The sequence below is a fragment of the Oryzias latipes genome, chromosome 18 (assembly GCF_053564925.1).
Source record: "Oryzias latipes strain Hd-rR chromosome 18, Olatipes_Hd-rR_3.1".
NCBI lineage: Eukaryota > Metazoa > Chordata > Actinopteri > Beloniformes > Adrianichthyidae > Oryzias > Oryzias latipes.
The window spans coordinates 31,013,723-31,029,744 of record NC_136254.1 but is presented as its reverse complement, the minus strand read 5'-3'; the positions used below and the strand labels follow the sequence as shown (position 1 = coordinate 31,029,744).

At 41.0% G+C, this 16,022-nt stretch overlaps 2 protein-coding genes across 4 annotated transcripts in view; one reads left to right on the top strand and one right to left on the bottom strand.

The window, feature by feature from the left end:
• The window catches only part of LOC101175026 (uncharacterized), a 31,811-nt gene that overhangs the window by 2,738 nt on the left and 13,051 nt on the right, over positions 1-16,022 (bottom strand). For 2 of the 3 annotated variants that reach the window (XM_011487296.4, XM_078935746.1), the window contains 21 exons: positions 15,283-15,320; positions 13,622-13,753; positions 13,409-13,504; positions 12,919-12,968; positions 12,641-12,795; positions 12,276-12,437; positions 11,814-11,851; positions 8,628-8,771; positions 8,143-8,271; positions 7,331-7,369; positions 6,684-6,809; positions 6,473-6,602; positions 5,898-5,987; positions 5,785-5,819; positions 5,535-5,699; positions 4,640-4,774; positions 3,961-3,999; positions 3,741-3,881; positions 3,570-3,658; positions 2,498-2,521; positions 24-1,329 (listed from right to left, as the gene is read on the bottom strand). In XM_011487296.4, the coding sequence (XP_011485598.1) occupies positions 24-1,329; positions 2,498-2,521; positions 3,570-3,658; positions 3,741-3,881; positions 3,961-3,999; positions 4,640-4,774; positions 5,535-5,699; positions 5,785-5,819; positions 5,898-5,987; positions 6,473-6,602; positions 6,684-6,809; positions 7,331-7,369; positions 8,143-8,271; positions 8,628-8,771; positions 11,814-11,851; positions 12,276-12,437; positions 12,641-12,795; positions 12,919-12,968; positions 13,409-13,504; positions 13,622-13,753; positions 15,283-15,320 (3,263 nt within the window). The remainder of the gene's footprint in view (positions 1-23; positions 1,330-2,497; positions 2,522-3,569; positions 3,659-3,740; positions 3,882-3,960; positions 4,000-4,639; positions 4,775-5,534; positions 5,700-5,784; positions 5,820-5,897; positions 5,988-6,472; positions 6,603-6,683; positions 6,810-7,330; positions 7,370-8,142; positions 8,272-8,627; positions 8,772-11,813; positions 11,852-12,275; positions 12,438-12,640; positions 12,796-12,918; positions 12,969-13,408; positions 13,505-13,621; positions 13,754-15,282; positions 15,321-16,022) is intronic. The other variant, XM_078935745.1, reaches the window with a different exon arrangement.
• LOC105356355 (uncharacterized) overlaps positions 1-16,022 on the top strand; it is a 71,853-nt gene that overhangs the window by 43,842 nt on the left and 11,989 nt on the right. The gene's annotated exons all lie outside the window — the stretch shown is intronic.

Sequence of the window (16,022 nt, the reverse complement as noted above, 5' to 3'; positions counted from 1 at the left end):
GACGCTTTGAATCAGGGCATCACCTCTGGACGTGTGAAGTCAGCCTTCTCTTCCTCCTGCCTGGATTCTTCTTCCTGGTTCACTTCAACGGCAGCTTCCTCTGCGGCCTGTTCTTCTGAACGCTCCTCCAGGAGCAGCGTCTTCTCGGCTGTGGAGCCACAAGTTTCAGCTTCGTCTGGAGCCTCGTCTTCTTCGTCGTTTGCTTCTGTGGAGTCCTCTTCCTTCTGCATTGAGCCCCCGGTAGCAGCTGGAAGGCTTCTGTTTGGTTTCTCTGCTCCTGTTGGCTGATCGTCTCCAAAAACGCGTTCCTCTGGTGTTTCTGTCCGAGCGTCTTCAGGAGCAGCTGTAGCTTCTATGTTTGGAAGTTTCTCGGTGTCGTCAGCGAGGAAGTTCCCTCCCGTCGGCGTCTCGAGGTCTGTGGTTTTTCTCCTTCCTATGGAGCTTGCAGAGCTGGAAATGAGGGATGCAGGTTCCACTTGATCCTGTTCTCCACCATGATCCATGCTTTCTTGTTGAACCTCATCTTCAGTCTCCATAGGTGACTGACCTTCCTCAGGATCTCTGGCCGGATTCGTCATGGTTACAAGTGTCAGACGGTTGTCTTCTGCTCCGATGGGATCGGCAGCTGCAGGTTCACTTCTTTCTTGCTCCATAAAATCTCCAGTTGAGTCTTGAAGACTTTCCTCTTTGGAGGTTGAAGACTCTAAGCAGATTTCCTCCCCGTTTCCTTCGTCTCCTCTTGGACTTTGCTGCTGGTCGTCTTCAGCTGCTGGTTTCTCAGGAACCTGTCTGATAGTCAGGCCCGGCTCCAAATCCTCGCCTTCAGGACATGTGTTGGAAAATCCCTGAGAAGAATTGTTTTGATGATTTTCCTCCAAGTCTTCATCCTTTTGCTCTCCCTTCTCCTCTTCATTCTTCAGTGGGCCTGGAAGGTTTTGACCTCCTTGGATTGTTCCCTCCTCCTCCTCACCAACGCCTTTCTTCTCTTCCTGAGCAGAATCTTCTCTAGAATCGGTTAGCTGTGACCCCATCCCAGAAAGATGTGGCGAGATTTCGGTGTTTGCCGTCACTCCGGATCCGGTAACTCTTTGTGCTTCTTCGGTTAACTCGGCTGCTATCAAGACCCTGGCGGCGGTCGCTGAGGCGCGGGGGACGCGGTTGTTGGCGATGTAGTCGTCGCAGTCCCCTGCTGTGACGGGACCAGCTTCCATGTGGGCTTTTCTTTGGCTTTTCTTTTTCTTCTTCTTCTTCGTTTTTGGTGGGGGGTCGGGTTTAAGGTAAAGAGGGGTTTGGCTACACTTGATCAGCCGCTGCTGTAGGGTACTCATGCTTCAGGGAGAAAACAGACAACCAGTCGGATTAATTTGCTTTAACTCCAGTGTTGACGTTTTTTGAACGAACTCAAGTTTACGCAACTTTGGATAACATTAGCTTATTTATGCTAATTGCGAAAACCGTTGAAGCATTATAATTACTCAAGAAGCGTGGTTTTTGTAGTTGTCGCCTTCATCTCTGGTGTCAGAAGGGTTAAAGAGAAATTAACTGTAAATTACTCATTTGAAACCAGCACACAAAAACATAAAATTACGCCCCCTAGTGGTTGCCAAAGGACATTTTTGCACTGACATGCAACACTATATCCAACATCGCACTAATACAAAATTGGTATAGTAACTAGTATAACAGCTAATGCCTAATATGCAACACGTTACGATCATAAAGTTAGTAAAGTAGTTAATATGCAATATTTTACCAATACAGTTCGTAAAGTATAAGACATAACATGCAACACTTAACTGATGTAAGGTTAGTAGAGTGGCTGATATGCAGCCCTATTAGCAAAGTGTGAGTTAAGCTTTACTTGGCACAAAACTGCTTTCCTTCATCAGAATCAGGAGATGTATGTTGATTGCACAAACGGTTAAAGAATTATGGGTAATGAACATCTTCAGTGGGGCTAAAGCTCTGGAGTTGTAATTAAATAAATTGGCTGATTTAGGCTACTTGCGAAAACGGGGGGTCAGAATTGTACGGAGCCCCTAAAGGGACATTAAAGAAGAAAGAAAAAAAAAATATCAAAGTAAAAACAAAACAGACTTGACTGCCATTTATTAATTCTTCTGTAATGTCCCTTTAGGGGCTATGTAGAGTTGCAGTAATTGAGAGGTAGTGTTTCATTTGTGTCCTGTAAACCACTAACTTAGAACCAGCACACAGAAGCATTAAACCACGCCCCTGGGTGGTTGCAGAAGTACTATCACTAGGGTTACATCAGATGCAACATGTTTCTCATGTTAGTAAAAGTAGCATAGTGGTTAATATTCAAAAAAGAAAATGTAATTACAGCAGCTACTTAACTTTTTTTTATTTATTTGCTTGTCTTATGTTATTTTAGTGCAGAGCACTATAATAACGAAAATGAAAAGTTCTATTCAAACTAAGATGTTATTTACAAGTAATTAAAAATCAGACTAAAACACAAAAAAACCTCACTTACGGTTCAATACGCTTGACTTTCTTCCTGTGAAGAAAAAGAAGAGTTAGAACTTAAGTTCAACTTAGATGTTGTTGCAACACAGTTCTTTTAGTACAATTTTACATTTTTTACAGTGTATTGTGTTCTGCAGCCCGATTGGCTGTAAATGTTTTAAACAAATAATTTAATAAATTTAAATCTACCGCAGAGTATGAGGATCAGTTTACAAAAAAAAAAAAAAAACGTTTTTAAATTACGAAGTTTCCAATCGAGGAGATTCGCGGGCCGGAAGAGTCTTCAGCCGGAGTCCCGGCGCGAGACAAAGAAAACCCAGTGACGTATGTCCCAGAGGATGTTTGATTGGCCAATCTGCATGGCCAATCTGCATGTCAATCAAGTGATTGAATTTCTATGCTATAAAGCATTCAACCCATTGTTTCTCTATTTTTATTATGGCATCTTCTGCCATTTTTTTGGGTGCTTAATTCCTTCTATAATTTTTCCACTATTTTGAACGTTCCATTATAATGTTCAGCTCTTTCAGTTTTTTGATTTTTGAAATTCTTCAACTTTACATGATATTGCAGCATTTTTGCCTCCATTGAAATTCATGGGGAATCCTTGGTGCAGAAGCTCACTTTTCACAAAAACTTTTTTGTTATTGTGCCGTTTTCACTTTATGGTCAACTTTCATTATTTATTTAGACATTTTTTTTCCAGATAGTAGCTTTTAAGTTTCATTTTCATTCAGCAATATAGCATTCAACCCTGCATTTCTTCTGGAAATGCAGCTCCTTCTAGTTTATAATATATTTTCATGTTTTTATTAGTTCACGTTTGAGGGTCCGTGATCTACCGTCACATCGCCATAACGAGCAGACCTGACGCATCAAACTGTTTGATCGTATTCTTTTTTGTCTCGTAATCTTATTTTTTTTGCTGACCCTAAAACTCCGTCCAGCAATTCGTGTCTGGAGAAAGTTTCCGTATTCGTACATTCAATATTAGCATCACGTCATAAAATGGATAACTATTTTGGCGTAATCAGGCGTTTGTAGTTAGGTGACATATTTATAAAAACAACAACACAAACCAGTCGGAGGGCAGCTGCGAGGGCTCCATGGAGGAAATCTTCAGCTGAACGTCGATCACGGCCATGACGGAAAGCATCTCAACGTAGATCTGAGGCAGACGGAGTCTTTAACACGTCATCCAACCAACTGTATGATGATATAAACCCGACAGCAGCAAGCGGCGCTCTCACCCGATTGGCCAGGGGCAGGAAGTTAACGAAAGGAGATATGGAATCCACCACCTTCATGATCGTCATGACCAGGGCTGCTGAAGTGTCAGTCACCTCCACTGACAGCAGCCGGTTATTCAGAAACTCTGGATCTGGCTTCAGCTGGAAATGAAAACCAGAGCTTCTTTTCAGATCGTCGAAAACGACCTTTGATGTCGACATCAAACAGAGGAGAACTTACAGGACTGCTCCATTTCATCAGACTCTTGTACACGGTGCTCTGCGAAAGATAAAACCAACATGAAGGAGTGAAAAGTGGAAAGTCTGCGCAGACTTCAGGCTTCCACGATCAAAACTCTCACTTTCACATTTTTATCTTTTCGGGCTCTGCATAGAAAACACGCCGCCATCGAACGCGTGTTCAAAGTTAAACTTGTCCAATCAGGGCCTTAGATTTGGTATCCTTCGTAATTCACGAAACGAAAGTACTGACAGTTTGTATCGGTACCGATGTGGTAGCAGTACTTCGTTTCGGACATGTCAGTCACTCTTGCTGTACATTTCTGGCCAACCGTTTTACTTTTCCAGAGACTCGTATGAATGGGTGGGCGGAGTTTGAATCCAAATGTTGGGGGGGACAAAAAGTGTCTGTACTGACCAGCGAAAGATTGTATTTCAGCGACCGGTTGCAAAAGAGTGACGTGTAAGCCCGTCGTCGTGGCGATGAGCGGGGAAACTCGTGTTTCCTTCAGCGAGATGCAGAAAGAATGAAATAAAGTAGATCAGGCACATTCAAGCGCTCTCCCCGACCCTGTCAAGCTACTTTGGGAAAATTGGCGGGAGGATCGTCCGGTTGCATGTGACCTAAGGCTTTGAGGACCCGGATGGGGCGGCTCTGATGGGGGCGTCAGCGGGTTTACCTGGTTGGAGCCCGGGTGAATCTTCTCCAAGACGACCTGCACACTCAGAGTGTGACCTTTGAGAGAAACGGGGGTTCGGACGTGTTCTTTGAGAAACTCGGAGCACGCCGTCCAGTTGCTGAAAAACACAAACGCCTGCAGGAGAGACATATCAAAATAAGTCGTTCAGAAACAGGAATCCCTCCTTTGTGATCAACATTCTTTATGTACATGTTACATATGTCCTTCGACGCTCACTGGATCGACCAATATAGACCACAATGCATTATGGTCAAACAAGTTTTGCCACAAAAAAATAAGTATTTAAATGTATTTTAAAATCAAATATTTATTTGTAAAACGGTCATATCAATGAGATTCTTACTTCGTGAAATCGCTAACGTCATATCCGCTCTAAAAAAAGAAAAAAATAGTCATGAGCATGGTTCTTGAATTGATTTCAAAATCCAGGGCACTAGATCGTTTTTTAGTAGATAGGGGTTGGGGGGGGATTCAGACACAGCGAGTGAGTGTTAGCCTGGGGGCGGAGCAATAGCACAGACTCTTCATGGAAGGGGCGGTTCCTCACTTATCTACATCACAATGTGAGGACCTGTACATTTTCGTGGATTGGGAGGGGCAGGTTGAATTAGAAATGCGCAAATGGATCAAAAGACCGCTTTGGGGTTGTTTTTAGTGAGAAATTAGTTTTATAAGACACTTAAAACCTCAAAATAAGTTTATTTTTGCATTTATATAGGCCCTTCTAACATGTATTTATTACCTTTACCAAAGTTTGCGGGAATTCATATTTTTATAAACTTAAACCTTTGTAGATGTTTAATAATCATCATAGTGAAACATTTTTGGAGGGAATTCTACAAAAAAATAAAAATCAATTAACCCTTGAACTCACCCTCCTCTGCAGAGGCAGGACGTACAGGTTCTGGTTCAGGACCTGGAAGTTGGGCGTGCTGAAGAACGGCCACACCAGTTTGGCCACGTCCTCATGGGTGTAGCCGTTTTCCGGTAAACCGCTCAGCATGACCGTGGCAAACTCTGAGCCAATGACGGCCGCTTTCTGCAGCAGGAGGAAAGAGGATTTTAATCGCTGCTACGTCATGACGTCTCCTTTCAGAAATCCAAAACCGGATCAGTTTTCTCACCACGATGTCAGCCGGCTGATCAACAGACACACAAGCTGACAGAAGAAAAGAAAAACGCTGGTTAGAATCCCTCGCGTTCATCTAGACATCAAGCTGTGGTGAGTCTTCCTCACCTGGACTGATGAAGGAGTGCGTCGCAGTCGGGTACAGGAACGGCGCCGTTTTCATGGTCATCCAAAACGGAGGCGTCCGCCATTCTGGAGCTTTAGTTTTGAACATATTCATGCAAAAAGTATGACCATTAAGGAAATCCTCCAACTGCATTTACTGTTAGAAACAAAACTGTTTTGTTTTTATAAAGTTGAACAAAAGAATAAAGAAGTGGAATTTTTTAGTAAACTTAAAGTCGCGCTCTGATGAAAATGCCCTTTTTTAACGCGTTCTTTTGGCATTTTTCTGATGTCAAGGACATTTATTCAGAAAATGAGTATATTTTTATTCAAATCCTTGGGGGGGGGGGGGGGGGGGGGTTGCTCTATGCCAACAGTCCCGCCAACAACTCAGAGGTGAATTTCTACAGCACTCTACAGAACTAAACAGTTTTTTTTCATTTGGTCTAAAAACAGAATGATCATAGTTCAAAGACCACTGGGAACACTTTCAGAATAGATCAGAAGATGTTCAGAGGAATCTGGAGTCGGGTAAAGACATAACACTTGAAGTTGAATTAAACCGGCAGCAGCCTCACCTGTGGATGGTTCCTCTGCACTGCTGGGAGACTTCATCCTGTAGACCGTGTACTTCTGGGCAAACATCTGGCCGCTCAGCCGAATCCCGTACAGATCGGCGTCCAAAACGCTCTCGAACTCGATGAAAAGCTGAAACGCAAACAGAGCCGCTCACCGTCCGTCAGCTCGCCTTTTCTACGGGGATCTCCGAGAAGGACGGGCGCTTCTTACTCTGTTCATCAGAGGCAGGAAGTTCTTGATGCGGAGCAGGTTCCTCAGATCCTCCCTGAGCTTGATGGTGTCACTGGACGATATGTTGTGGATGTAGACGGTTCTCTCTCCTCCATCAGTCACCACCTGGGGAACGGAGAAACCTCTTCTCACATCATTATGTAACTGAAGATGAAGAGTAAATACACTTGGCAGCATTTATTTTAAATGTTATTGGTTGTAAAGTCTTTAAAATATTGATTTTGTTCTGACATTTCCAATCTTATTTCTGTAGGTAGGACAAACAAACATAGTTGTAATAATATTTCAACTTCGACCTGTATTCCCTGTGGAGTGTTGTTATGAAAGCAACGCCAAAATGTTTTAAAAAGCTATTTGACCTGCTGTCTGTGAACTCTATACAATTTCAGATCTATTGGAAAAGTTTTTGTACGTCTTTGTGTTAAGGAGAGAGTTTTGAATTGGCGCTTCACGTCATAAACGTTGCTGATCTTTACACGATCAAAGTGTAACAGTTAATTCAGATGCAGATATGCAATTCAAATGCGTCATGCTAAAGGTAGATGCAGAGTTGCAGTAATTCAAAGAACATCAACACTGGATCAACTGCCCTGGTGTAAAAATGTGTGTGTGTGCGTGTTTCTTACAAAGTGCATGAGTGTCATCAGAGACTTGTAGAAGCCAAACTGAAACAAAGAACAGTTAAAGTGAGCCTTCACTTCAGTGACAGCAAAAACAAACACAAACATCGATTTAAAACAAAAAAAAAAAACCCACTGGAGGTGAAACTGCTGTGAGCTAAAAGCTAAAGCTAGATGCTGTTGCTAAATGCTGAAATTACATGCAAAGCGAGATGGTAAAGCTAAATGTAGATAGATACAGATGCTAAATTCTGAAGCTACAAGATGATGCTTAAGTTAGATAATGATGCTAAATGCTGCAGCTAGATGCTAAAGCTAGATGCTAATGCTAGATGCAGAGTCTAGATACTGACGTTAAATATTGAAGCTAGCTCTTAATATGCTGAAACTAGATGATGAAGCAAGATGTTAATGCTAAAGCTGAAGCTAAAAGATGAAGCTGGATGCTAAAGTTAGATAATGATGCTAAATGCTACAGCTAGATGCTAAAGCTAGATGCTAAAGCTAGATGCAGAATCTAGATACTGACGTTAAATATTGAAGCTAGCTCTTAAAGCTATATGCTGAAACTAGATGATGAAGCAAGATGTTAATGCTAAAGCTGAAGCTAAAAGATGAAGCTGGATGCTAAAGTTAGATAATGATGCAAAAGGCTGAAGCTAGAGGCTAAAGCTAAATGATGAAGCAAGATGCTAATGCTAACTTCTAATGCTGGGTGCTGAAGCTATATGCTAGTGCTAATGCAAAATGTAGATATGGATGCAAAATCTAGATCCTAATGCTAATTGCTGAAGCTAAATGTAGAGGCCTGAGCTCACCGGTGACATTGTAAAGGTGTTGTTGAAAGGTTTTAAGCTGAGCGTGGTTCCTTGAAACGAGATGCCTTCAGAAAAGGTTTGATCGACGAGGTTCTTCGAGTCCTTCACACTTGGCATTTGGGCGATAGCCTATCATGAAAACAAACAGAAGCACATTCAAGTTCTGATCAATCAGGGCAACATCATTAACATTGATCATGCTGACAAGAGCAAAACAGGAATAGAAATCGTTTAAACAAAAGCGTTTTGCATTTCTTCATCAAGTGAGCAGAACTAGGATTATGGAAGTTTCAAATCTGGATTTTTTTTGAGGAAGAAATATGAGTCTTTCCTCACACATCCAAACCTTTCAGAAAACATTTTACCCATATAAGCCACCAGCTACATCCCATAGAAAAGAATCTGAATCTAAAAACAGCTGTGAAAGACTTCTGTTGAAGCATCTCCAGGCTTTTCATGTTAAAAGCGTCAAAGTTTCTGCGTACCATCCTCGTCTGAGGAATCACATAGACGCTGTCGCTCGTGTGTTGGAACCCGTACGGGTGGAGCACGGCGGCGAGCTCCTCCTCCGTGTAGCTGCCGCTGGCGTACTCTGGAAGGCCGCTCACCAAAAACACTGTCTTCTTGAACTGGAAGATTAAAACCAAAACAAAAGAACGGTCACTACTTAGGTCTTGGAAGTAAAGTGATGGTTTTTTTTGGAGCAGATCCATCAGCTGTCTTTGCTACTTCTGTCCTGACTTGGTAAAAAGGGTCAATCAAATCCTTAAAGTCTACAAAATAAAAGATTTTATTCCAACTTAAAATACCAGTAATAAACATGAGTAAAACAATTCCAATTATCTTAAAACTGATAGAAGACTTTGGCAAGATCTGTGGTTATACAGTCAATAGTCGTACAAAATCATCCATTCTAGTACTTGATGAAAAACAAGCTAGCAGTCCTAACTCGCAGGCTTTATCATTTAAACTCGTGGATCATTTTAAATATTTAGGTATAGAAATCAGACGTAAACTAAACTACGTTGTTAGGGTTGACTATGAATCTTTGATAAATAAAACCACAGTGTCTGTTGATAGGTGGTTGTCCTTACCTCTGTCCTTGATGGGAAGAATTAATGTTATAAAAATGAATATTCTCCCCAAAATGTTGTACGTGTTTCAGAATTTGCCATTGCCCCCACCTGATGATTTTTTCAATTTCTTGCATTTATTTGGAAAAATGATAAAGCACGAATTCGGTTATCCATGATGCAACTGCCATATAACCACGGTGGGTTAAAATGTCCAAATATAATTTGGTATCAGATCAATAAAATTTTATTTTGAAACTATAGAGGCCCCCCAGTGGAAAGAAATGGAATCTGTTGGTCTAGATTTACCACTGCCATATTATCTTTACTCAGATACGATTTTTAACTTGATTAAGACAACTACAAATCCAACTGTTAAATACATGATAAAAATCTGGTCTAGGGTATACAAGCATACTAATGAGACTAATAACTTATCTTTGTACACCACAATTTGGGGAAACCAGTATTTTATACCAGGGAGGGCAGATATTGTCTTTCAAGACTTGACTTCGAGAGGATTAAAATCAATACAGGATCGATATCTACCAAATTCAGAATCACTAATGTCCTTTGACGAACTGACATGCAAGTATAACATTGATAGGAAATGTTTCTTTAAATTCCTTCAATTAAGGAGTTTTATTAGAGAAAGTCAGGGTGATCAATTAACTAAAACATCACTTGAAAGAATGCTATCTAAAAATAGTGGGGATAATCAGAATTTTATGATCTTTTGTTGTCCAACTCTAAGGAAAACTCTGATTTTAAACTTAAGGCCTGGAATGAGGATCTCAAAACAACCTTGTCAAAGGAAGATTGGGAGTTAGCTTGTAGCACAGTTCACAAACAGATAATCAGTACTCGGTTTAGGGTTCTGCAATACAAGTGGCTAATGAGAACATATATAACACCAGCGCAACTGAACCGATATGACAGTAATATTCCCGATATCTGTTGTAAGTGTGCTGAGGCTAAAGGGACTCTCTTCCACTGCATGTGGCAAGGGAGGAGGTTAGAAAAGAAGTGGAGATGATTGTTTCAAAAACTGTTCCAACAAATCCTGTTATGTTTATTCTAGGCATATATCCTTCAAATCCCAAGTTTACTGAAAGCGAACAAATTATGATTGACATGTGTTTTTTACAAGCAAAAAGAACCTGTAGGCCCAAGTTGACTCACTGGGGGAAACAGATGCTCATAGTTTTTCCATTAGAAAGGATGAGATATATTAGGAAAGGAGAGTTGGAACTGCTGGAAGACATGTGGGGCCCTCTAAAAAGTTTTGCGAAGAGTCTTAATTTGGAGAATGGATCTGTGGATGACCAAGACTAACTAAGAATACTCTAAAATGCAGTTGTATTTGAAAAATGTATCAAAAGATGGCTTTCCTTTCATTTCCTGATTGGTAGAGGTTGATCTGTTTTTTGTTCTTCTGGTCATTGTTTAGTTGTTTTTTCTCTGTTCTATTTTATTTATTCTATTTTAGTTCACATGTACAAATTGGGTGTAAAGCTTGCGATTATGTTTGATAATGTACCAAAAATTAAAATAAAAACAATATTACAAATAAAAAAATACCAGTAATCCAAATATCTACATCTGAAAACTACAATAAAGTGTAGCAGCAGCTTTACATTGAAAGAACTGCTGATGTTCCTCACAGAACATCTGCAGAACCTTCTGATCCTCAAAGAAACTAACTTTATTGCTGTCTCTGCGTTGGTTTGGTCTCTGTCTTCCTGCTTGACTCCATCTCTGACGGTGGGAAGAGAGATTCTGACCGCATAAATAAAAAGGACATTTCTGATTTATTTATATTTTTGAGTTTTAGCTAAAGCAGCGAATTAGCTGAAAAACTATCCAAACAATCAGAATCATTTACCTCCTTTTTTTGTTTTAAATACGCTTTTTAAAAAAAGTTGAAGAACCAGAAGTGCTTTTTTTTTTTTACTTCATTCCTTTCACGACTTCCTGTTTATTTATTTGTCATTTGTCTTTGGCAGCCATGACTGAGTCAAGATGAGTTTAAACCGTCAAAATAAAAGAGGCAAGCTTCACTTAGGAAACCAAATTATTTTAGTTTTGTTAGTTTTTACTGCCGTGATGTTTTCCAACTAAAAGCTCCACGTTCGTTCAGTTAGCCCCCCCCAAAAGTTTTTTATGCCCTGGTTTTAGATGGAAATGGAACACAAAGTTTTAAGGGAATCCTCTTTCTGGATGGGTGTTGAGACGTTCAATGATTAAACATGTTAACGTGTTTTTTCTGATTATGGCGGACTAATATAAAAAAATTAGGCTTAAAATTGCATTTTTGGGTATTTCTTTACATTTCTTTTAAGTGCTCCATTCCGATGCATCCACCAGCAGACAAATAGATCCACGTACGTCTCTGTTTTTTCCCTCGTCTGAGCTGGAATCGGGCTCAGAACTGTACGGCTGTTGTTCGCCGTTTTTTATTACACCAGTAATGTTAAATTGCTTGGTCATATTTAAAAACAAAACAAAACACTGGGATCTCTTTAAAAATGGATCAACAGATGATCAGAATGGAACCCAAACAGGAACTTGTGATCCAGAGCGTCAAAATAAACTTACGGTCTTCCTGAAGCACTTCTGCTTGTTCATGAAACAGCCTGAAATCACAATCAGAATCCGTTGTCAGTTTACATAATAATACAATGAAACTGTAGCAGCCTTGGAGAGGTAAAAACACTGTAAAAATATAAAGAAATATGTACAAGAAACAATTAAAATACAAGTATGAAAATTAAAACGCAGGATAAAGTGCAGCATAAGAATAATATTGTGTGTGGAGGAAGATAGTCAGTTGTTGGTGTAAACAGTAGTGTAGTGAGTGTGAAACAGTGTAACGAGTTCTAACTCACTTCTGTAATGATTTAGAACTGAACATAACCATGTGAGAAATAATAATAAATAAATAATAAATAATAATTGGAATCGTTTTTAAAAAAAAGAGCGGCTGACTTGGAGCGTCTTTGGTGTAGAACAGTTTTTTTTGGTTCTAACTTTGCGTTGGGTGGAACAAGACGCTCTTACGGAAGTTCTTGCTGGTCAGGAGCGTCTCCAGCTTCTCTCCAACCGTCAGAGACGTCTCCGGATCTGCAGAGTACTGGTCTGTGGGCGAGAACCTCTCAGCCGGTCCTGCAGAGGAGGAAGACTCTGGTTCTTCCTCTGGATCCTCCGTTTCCTCTGCCGAATCTAAAACCAAAAAATCCTGTTCAGGTTAAAACAATAAAGATCCTTTTGTTTTATTTTCATTATGGATGAAATTTACCTGACAACAAGAATTTATAATAAACCAAAACTACGAAATATAGTTTTTTGTAACTAAGTATTTTTAGATTCATTCGTACAAATGAAAAATAAAGACGGGCGCACAAACTAAACACACTACAACTAACTTTCAGGAGACTCCTGCGTCTGCTGGACTTCCTCTGCTGGTGCCTCTTCATCCTCACTCGATTCAGACGAGGAAGATCTCGGCTCTTCTTGAGCCTCTTCCAAAGTCTTCCTCGGTTCTTCCTCATCCACCGTGGCAGCAGACGCTCCGCCTGGTCTACAGAACGAAAGCAGCATCAGGGTGGAGAGATTCAAACCGCTGTTTTTAGGTTTGTTTCAAAATGGAAACAACAGCAGCAACTCCACCCCTTTCTTTAGGACAGAGGGAGGCGGGACTTACTGCTTATCGGGACTTTTCTGCTTCCTTGAGGACGTCTTAGAGTAAGTAATCTGTAAACAGTCAAAAATTAACAATTACAGCAGAAGTCGATCGTTTTTCCGCAGAAAACTTTAACACAAACATTCATTTAAAACAGGCATCCATGGCACATGTGGCGGGGGGGGCAATTTGCGCTCAAAGGCACAGGATTTTTTCCAACTGCAAAAACAATCTGGCCCTTCCACTCTGCATTTAAAAGTGAGTCAGCCAAAACTAAATGACTAGAACATCTTTAAACCAAAGTGGTCCTAAAGCTGAGCCCTGTTGAACCTCCAAACACACACTGTGGCTGTTTACAGCGCACTGTAGTCACTTTTATCTAAAGTTATTTAGACATGATGCAATAAGGATGATGATGTCTTTTACTAAAATGGTGAGAATGTTTCCATAACAAGACAAAGTCCAGTTATTTTTTTCCGACAAATTCAACTGAAAATTTACAACAACGTACTCTACTATAAACTCTAATCGCGCCTCCTTTCACAGGAAGTGTCTCCAGGCTGTTCAGCTTCTCCGCATCTTCTTCGTTTTCAAAAATCACTTTGGCCTAAAAAAAAAAAAAAACATCCAGTCGTCAGACTAAAGAAAAGACAGGAACTTGTCTCATATAAAATCACTGAAACGAGTAAAACCTGAAGCCTACAGACTGATTGGTGACACTTACTTGACATTTTGACCTGTAGATGACCAGGGACTTGGTTTTTCCAACTGTCTCGACGGCGTCCAGTAGATCTTGGTAAGGAACTTCAGTATAAATCGCTCTAAGAGTCACTGAGGTTTCAGACGGAGCCTCTTTCTGTAAGATTAACATCAACTTTATTAACGGGAAATGCTGCTGCAGTAGCAACACAGTAAAATGAACTAAATACTAAGTATACAGGGAAGAAAACTCGTATATACATGTACACACTCCTAGCAGCAAACAAATGAACATAAAATAAAATACGCATTCAATGTCACTGAAAGCTTGAGGGGCACCTGACATGATGCATTGTGGGTTTTTTTCCCTGACGCTTACAGCAGTTATAGTGAGCCAGGTCTCTACATTCAATCATTTTATCACTTTTTTATTATGGTGTGCGGATGTGTGTCTGTGTGTGTTGTCGACACTGTTTGTGTTGTCATCTTGTTTTTAAATTTTATTGTATTTTATGCACAGGACTTTGATTGACATGTAGAGCATCGGCTTGACAGGAGTCTGCCGCTGAAGCTGCTGCTCAATCCGTCCTCAGTTTTATAGACAGGGATTTGACGCTTTAGCCAGCATTCTGTCCCTCGCCACCTCCTCCAGGCCGGCGAGTTTAAAACCTACAATAGCCCCCGCCTTTTTACTAAGGGTACAGGTGGTTGTGTTGAATCGTTTTGGTACGCCAATTACGGTACGGTTCACTTTTGTTCTGTATGTATTAACTTTGCGCCGAGGCGGAGCTAATGTTGACCATGAGTTTCTGCGAGACGCTATTGGGTGACAGTGAGCATGTCCACAGTATCAGCATGGATAATGCAGACAAGAGGACAGAGCTTGAGGACCCCCCCCCCCCCCCCCATCTCCCTCCTGTGTGGGGGAACACTTTGGCTTTGTTGTCAGCATCCATGAAGGGAAAAGACAATTGGATAAGCCGACTGCTGTGTGTTGAAATTCTCACACAAAGATAGCGTACGCCACAGTAACACATCTAATCTGTTAACGAAATTAAAACGGCATCACCAGACTGGAACAATCGGGTCTACAAGAAAAGAAAAGTTCAAGTTCAAATGTTTTTTTCAGGCCAGTGTTAATTATCCAAAGTTTTTGGCTCCTGACAGATAACAGTTGTATTATTTTATATAGCAGATCACCTACATAGGTCAATTTTATTTATTGTTATATAAAACCAATAAAAGCATTTTGTAAGCAATTTTTTTTCTGCCTATTTTGTACCGAAAAAATACAGAAAATGTCCCGAACCGAGCCCTATGACACTCTGAACCAAATCGAATTGAGTGTACCGTTACACCCCTACGTTTATCTGAGTTGATCTGGTCTGTCGGGCGTCCTTTGCTTTGATGCCGGTACCCCGACACACCACGGCGAAAAAGAAGACGCTACTCGCCATGACAGACCGCTGAACCATGTGGGGCATCCTGTTAAAATGTTGAAGGACCTGGGTCGCCTCAGGAAGTCAAGTCTGCTCAATCCTTCAACATTTTTAGTACACCGGTTATGTTAGGTTGGGGGTGTTCGGGATGAAAAAAACAACACTGGGAACTCCTTGAAAATAGATCTACAGAAGATCAGAGTAAAACTTGAAGAGGAACTTAAAAAGAGCGGCAAAGTAAACTTACGGTCTCCTTGGAGAACTTCTGCTTGTATATGAAAGAGGCTGTGAAGTCGAGCAAATGGAGAAGTCTGTTAGTGTGACGAGTTCTGACCCATTTCTGTCAGTAGACAGAACTCTTTTTCTACAATGATTTATACTAAACAGAACCACCTAAGAAACAAAGCACATTTCTGAATAATAGGGTTTCCAAATCTGGGCCCTTCTGTGCTGGTGTAGCTACCAAAGCTGTTCGGCCTGCAGCGTTCGGTAATGACGTCACACTACGGTAGCCCCACTTAGACAAACTACATAGCGTGGAGATCTGCTCGGGCTCTACATATATTCATTTCACGTTTCCTTTAGTAACCTAAAATTCTATTCCCTCATAAGTTGTGTCTGACATCATTCTTTATAGTGTTTGTTATGAGATTTTGCCACAATACACTTTGTAAAAAGATCCCTGGCCGTTAGAATGAACCTGCTGCTCCACAGCTTCATGTTTGCCGGCAGGGGAGGGCGCTTTGTTACGGCGCCCGGCCCGGAGGAGGCTTTGGACCGCCGTCCGCTCTGCCGAGAACCGTGTCTCCGTGTGAGCTGGCGGATGAATGAAAAGTCCTGAGAAACCGTGCAAACCATAGAGTAATTTTGTGTTTCCAGTCGGGTCCAGACAGAATGAAGGCTGATGTTTTTCCAGTTCAAGTTCATCCACGGCTAAATGTTAGCACGTATTAACCTAACCCTAACCCTGCTTCCGGGTCCGTTCTG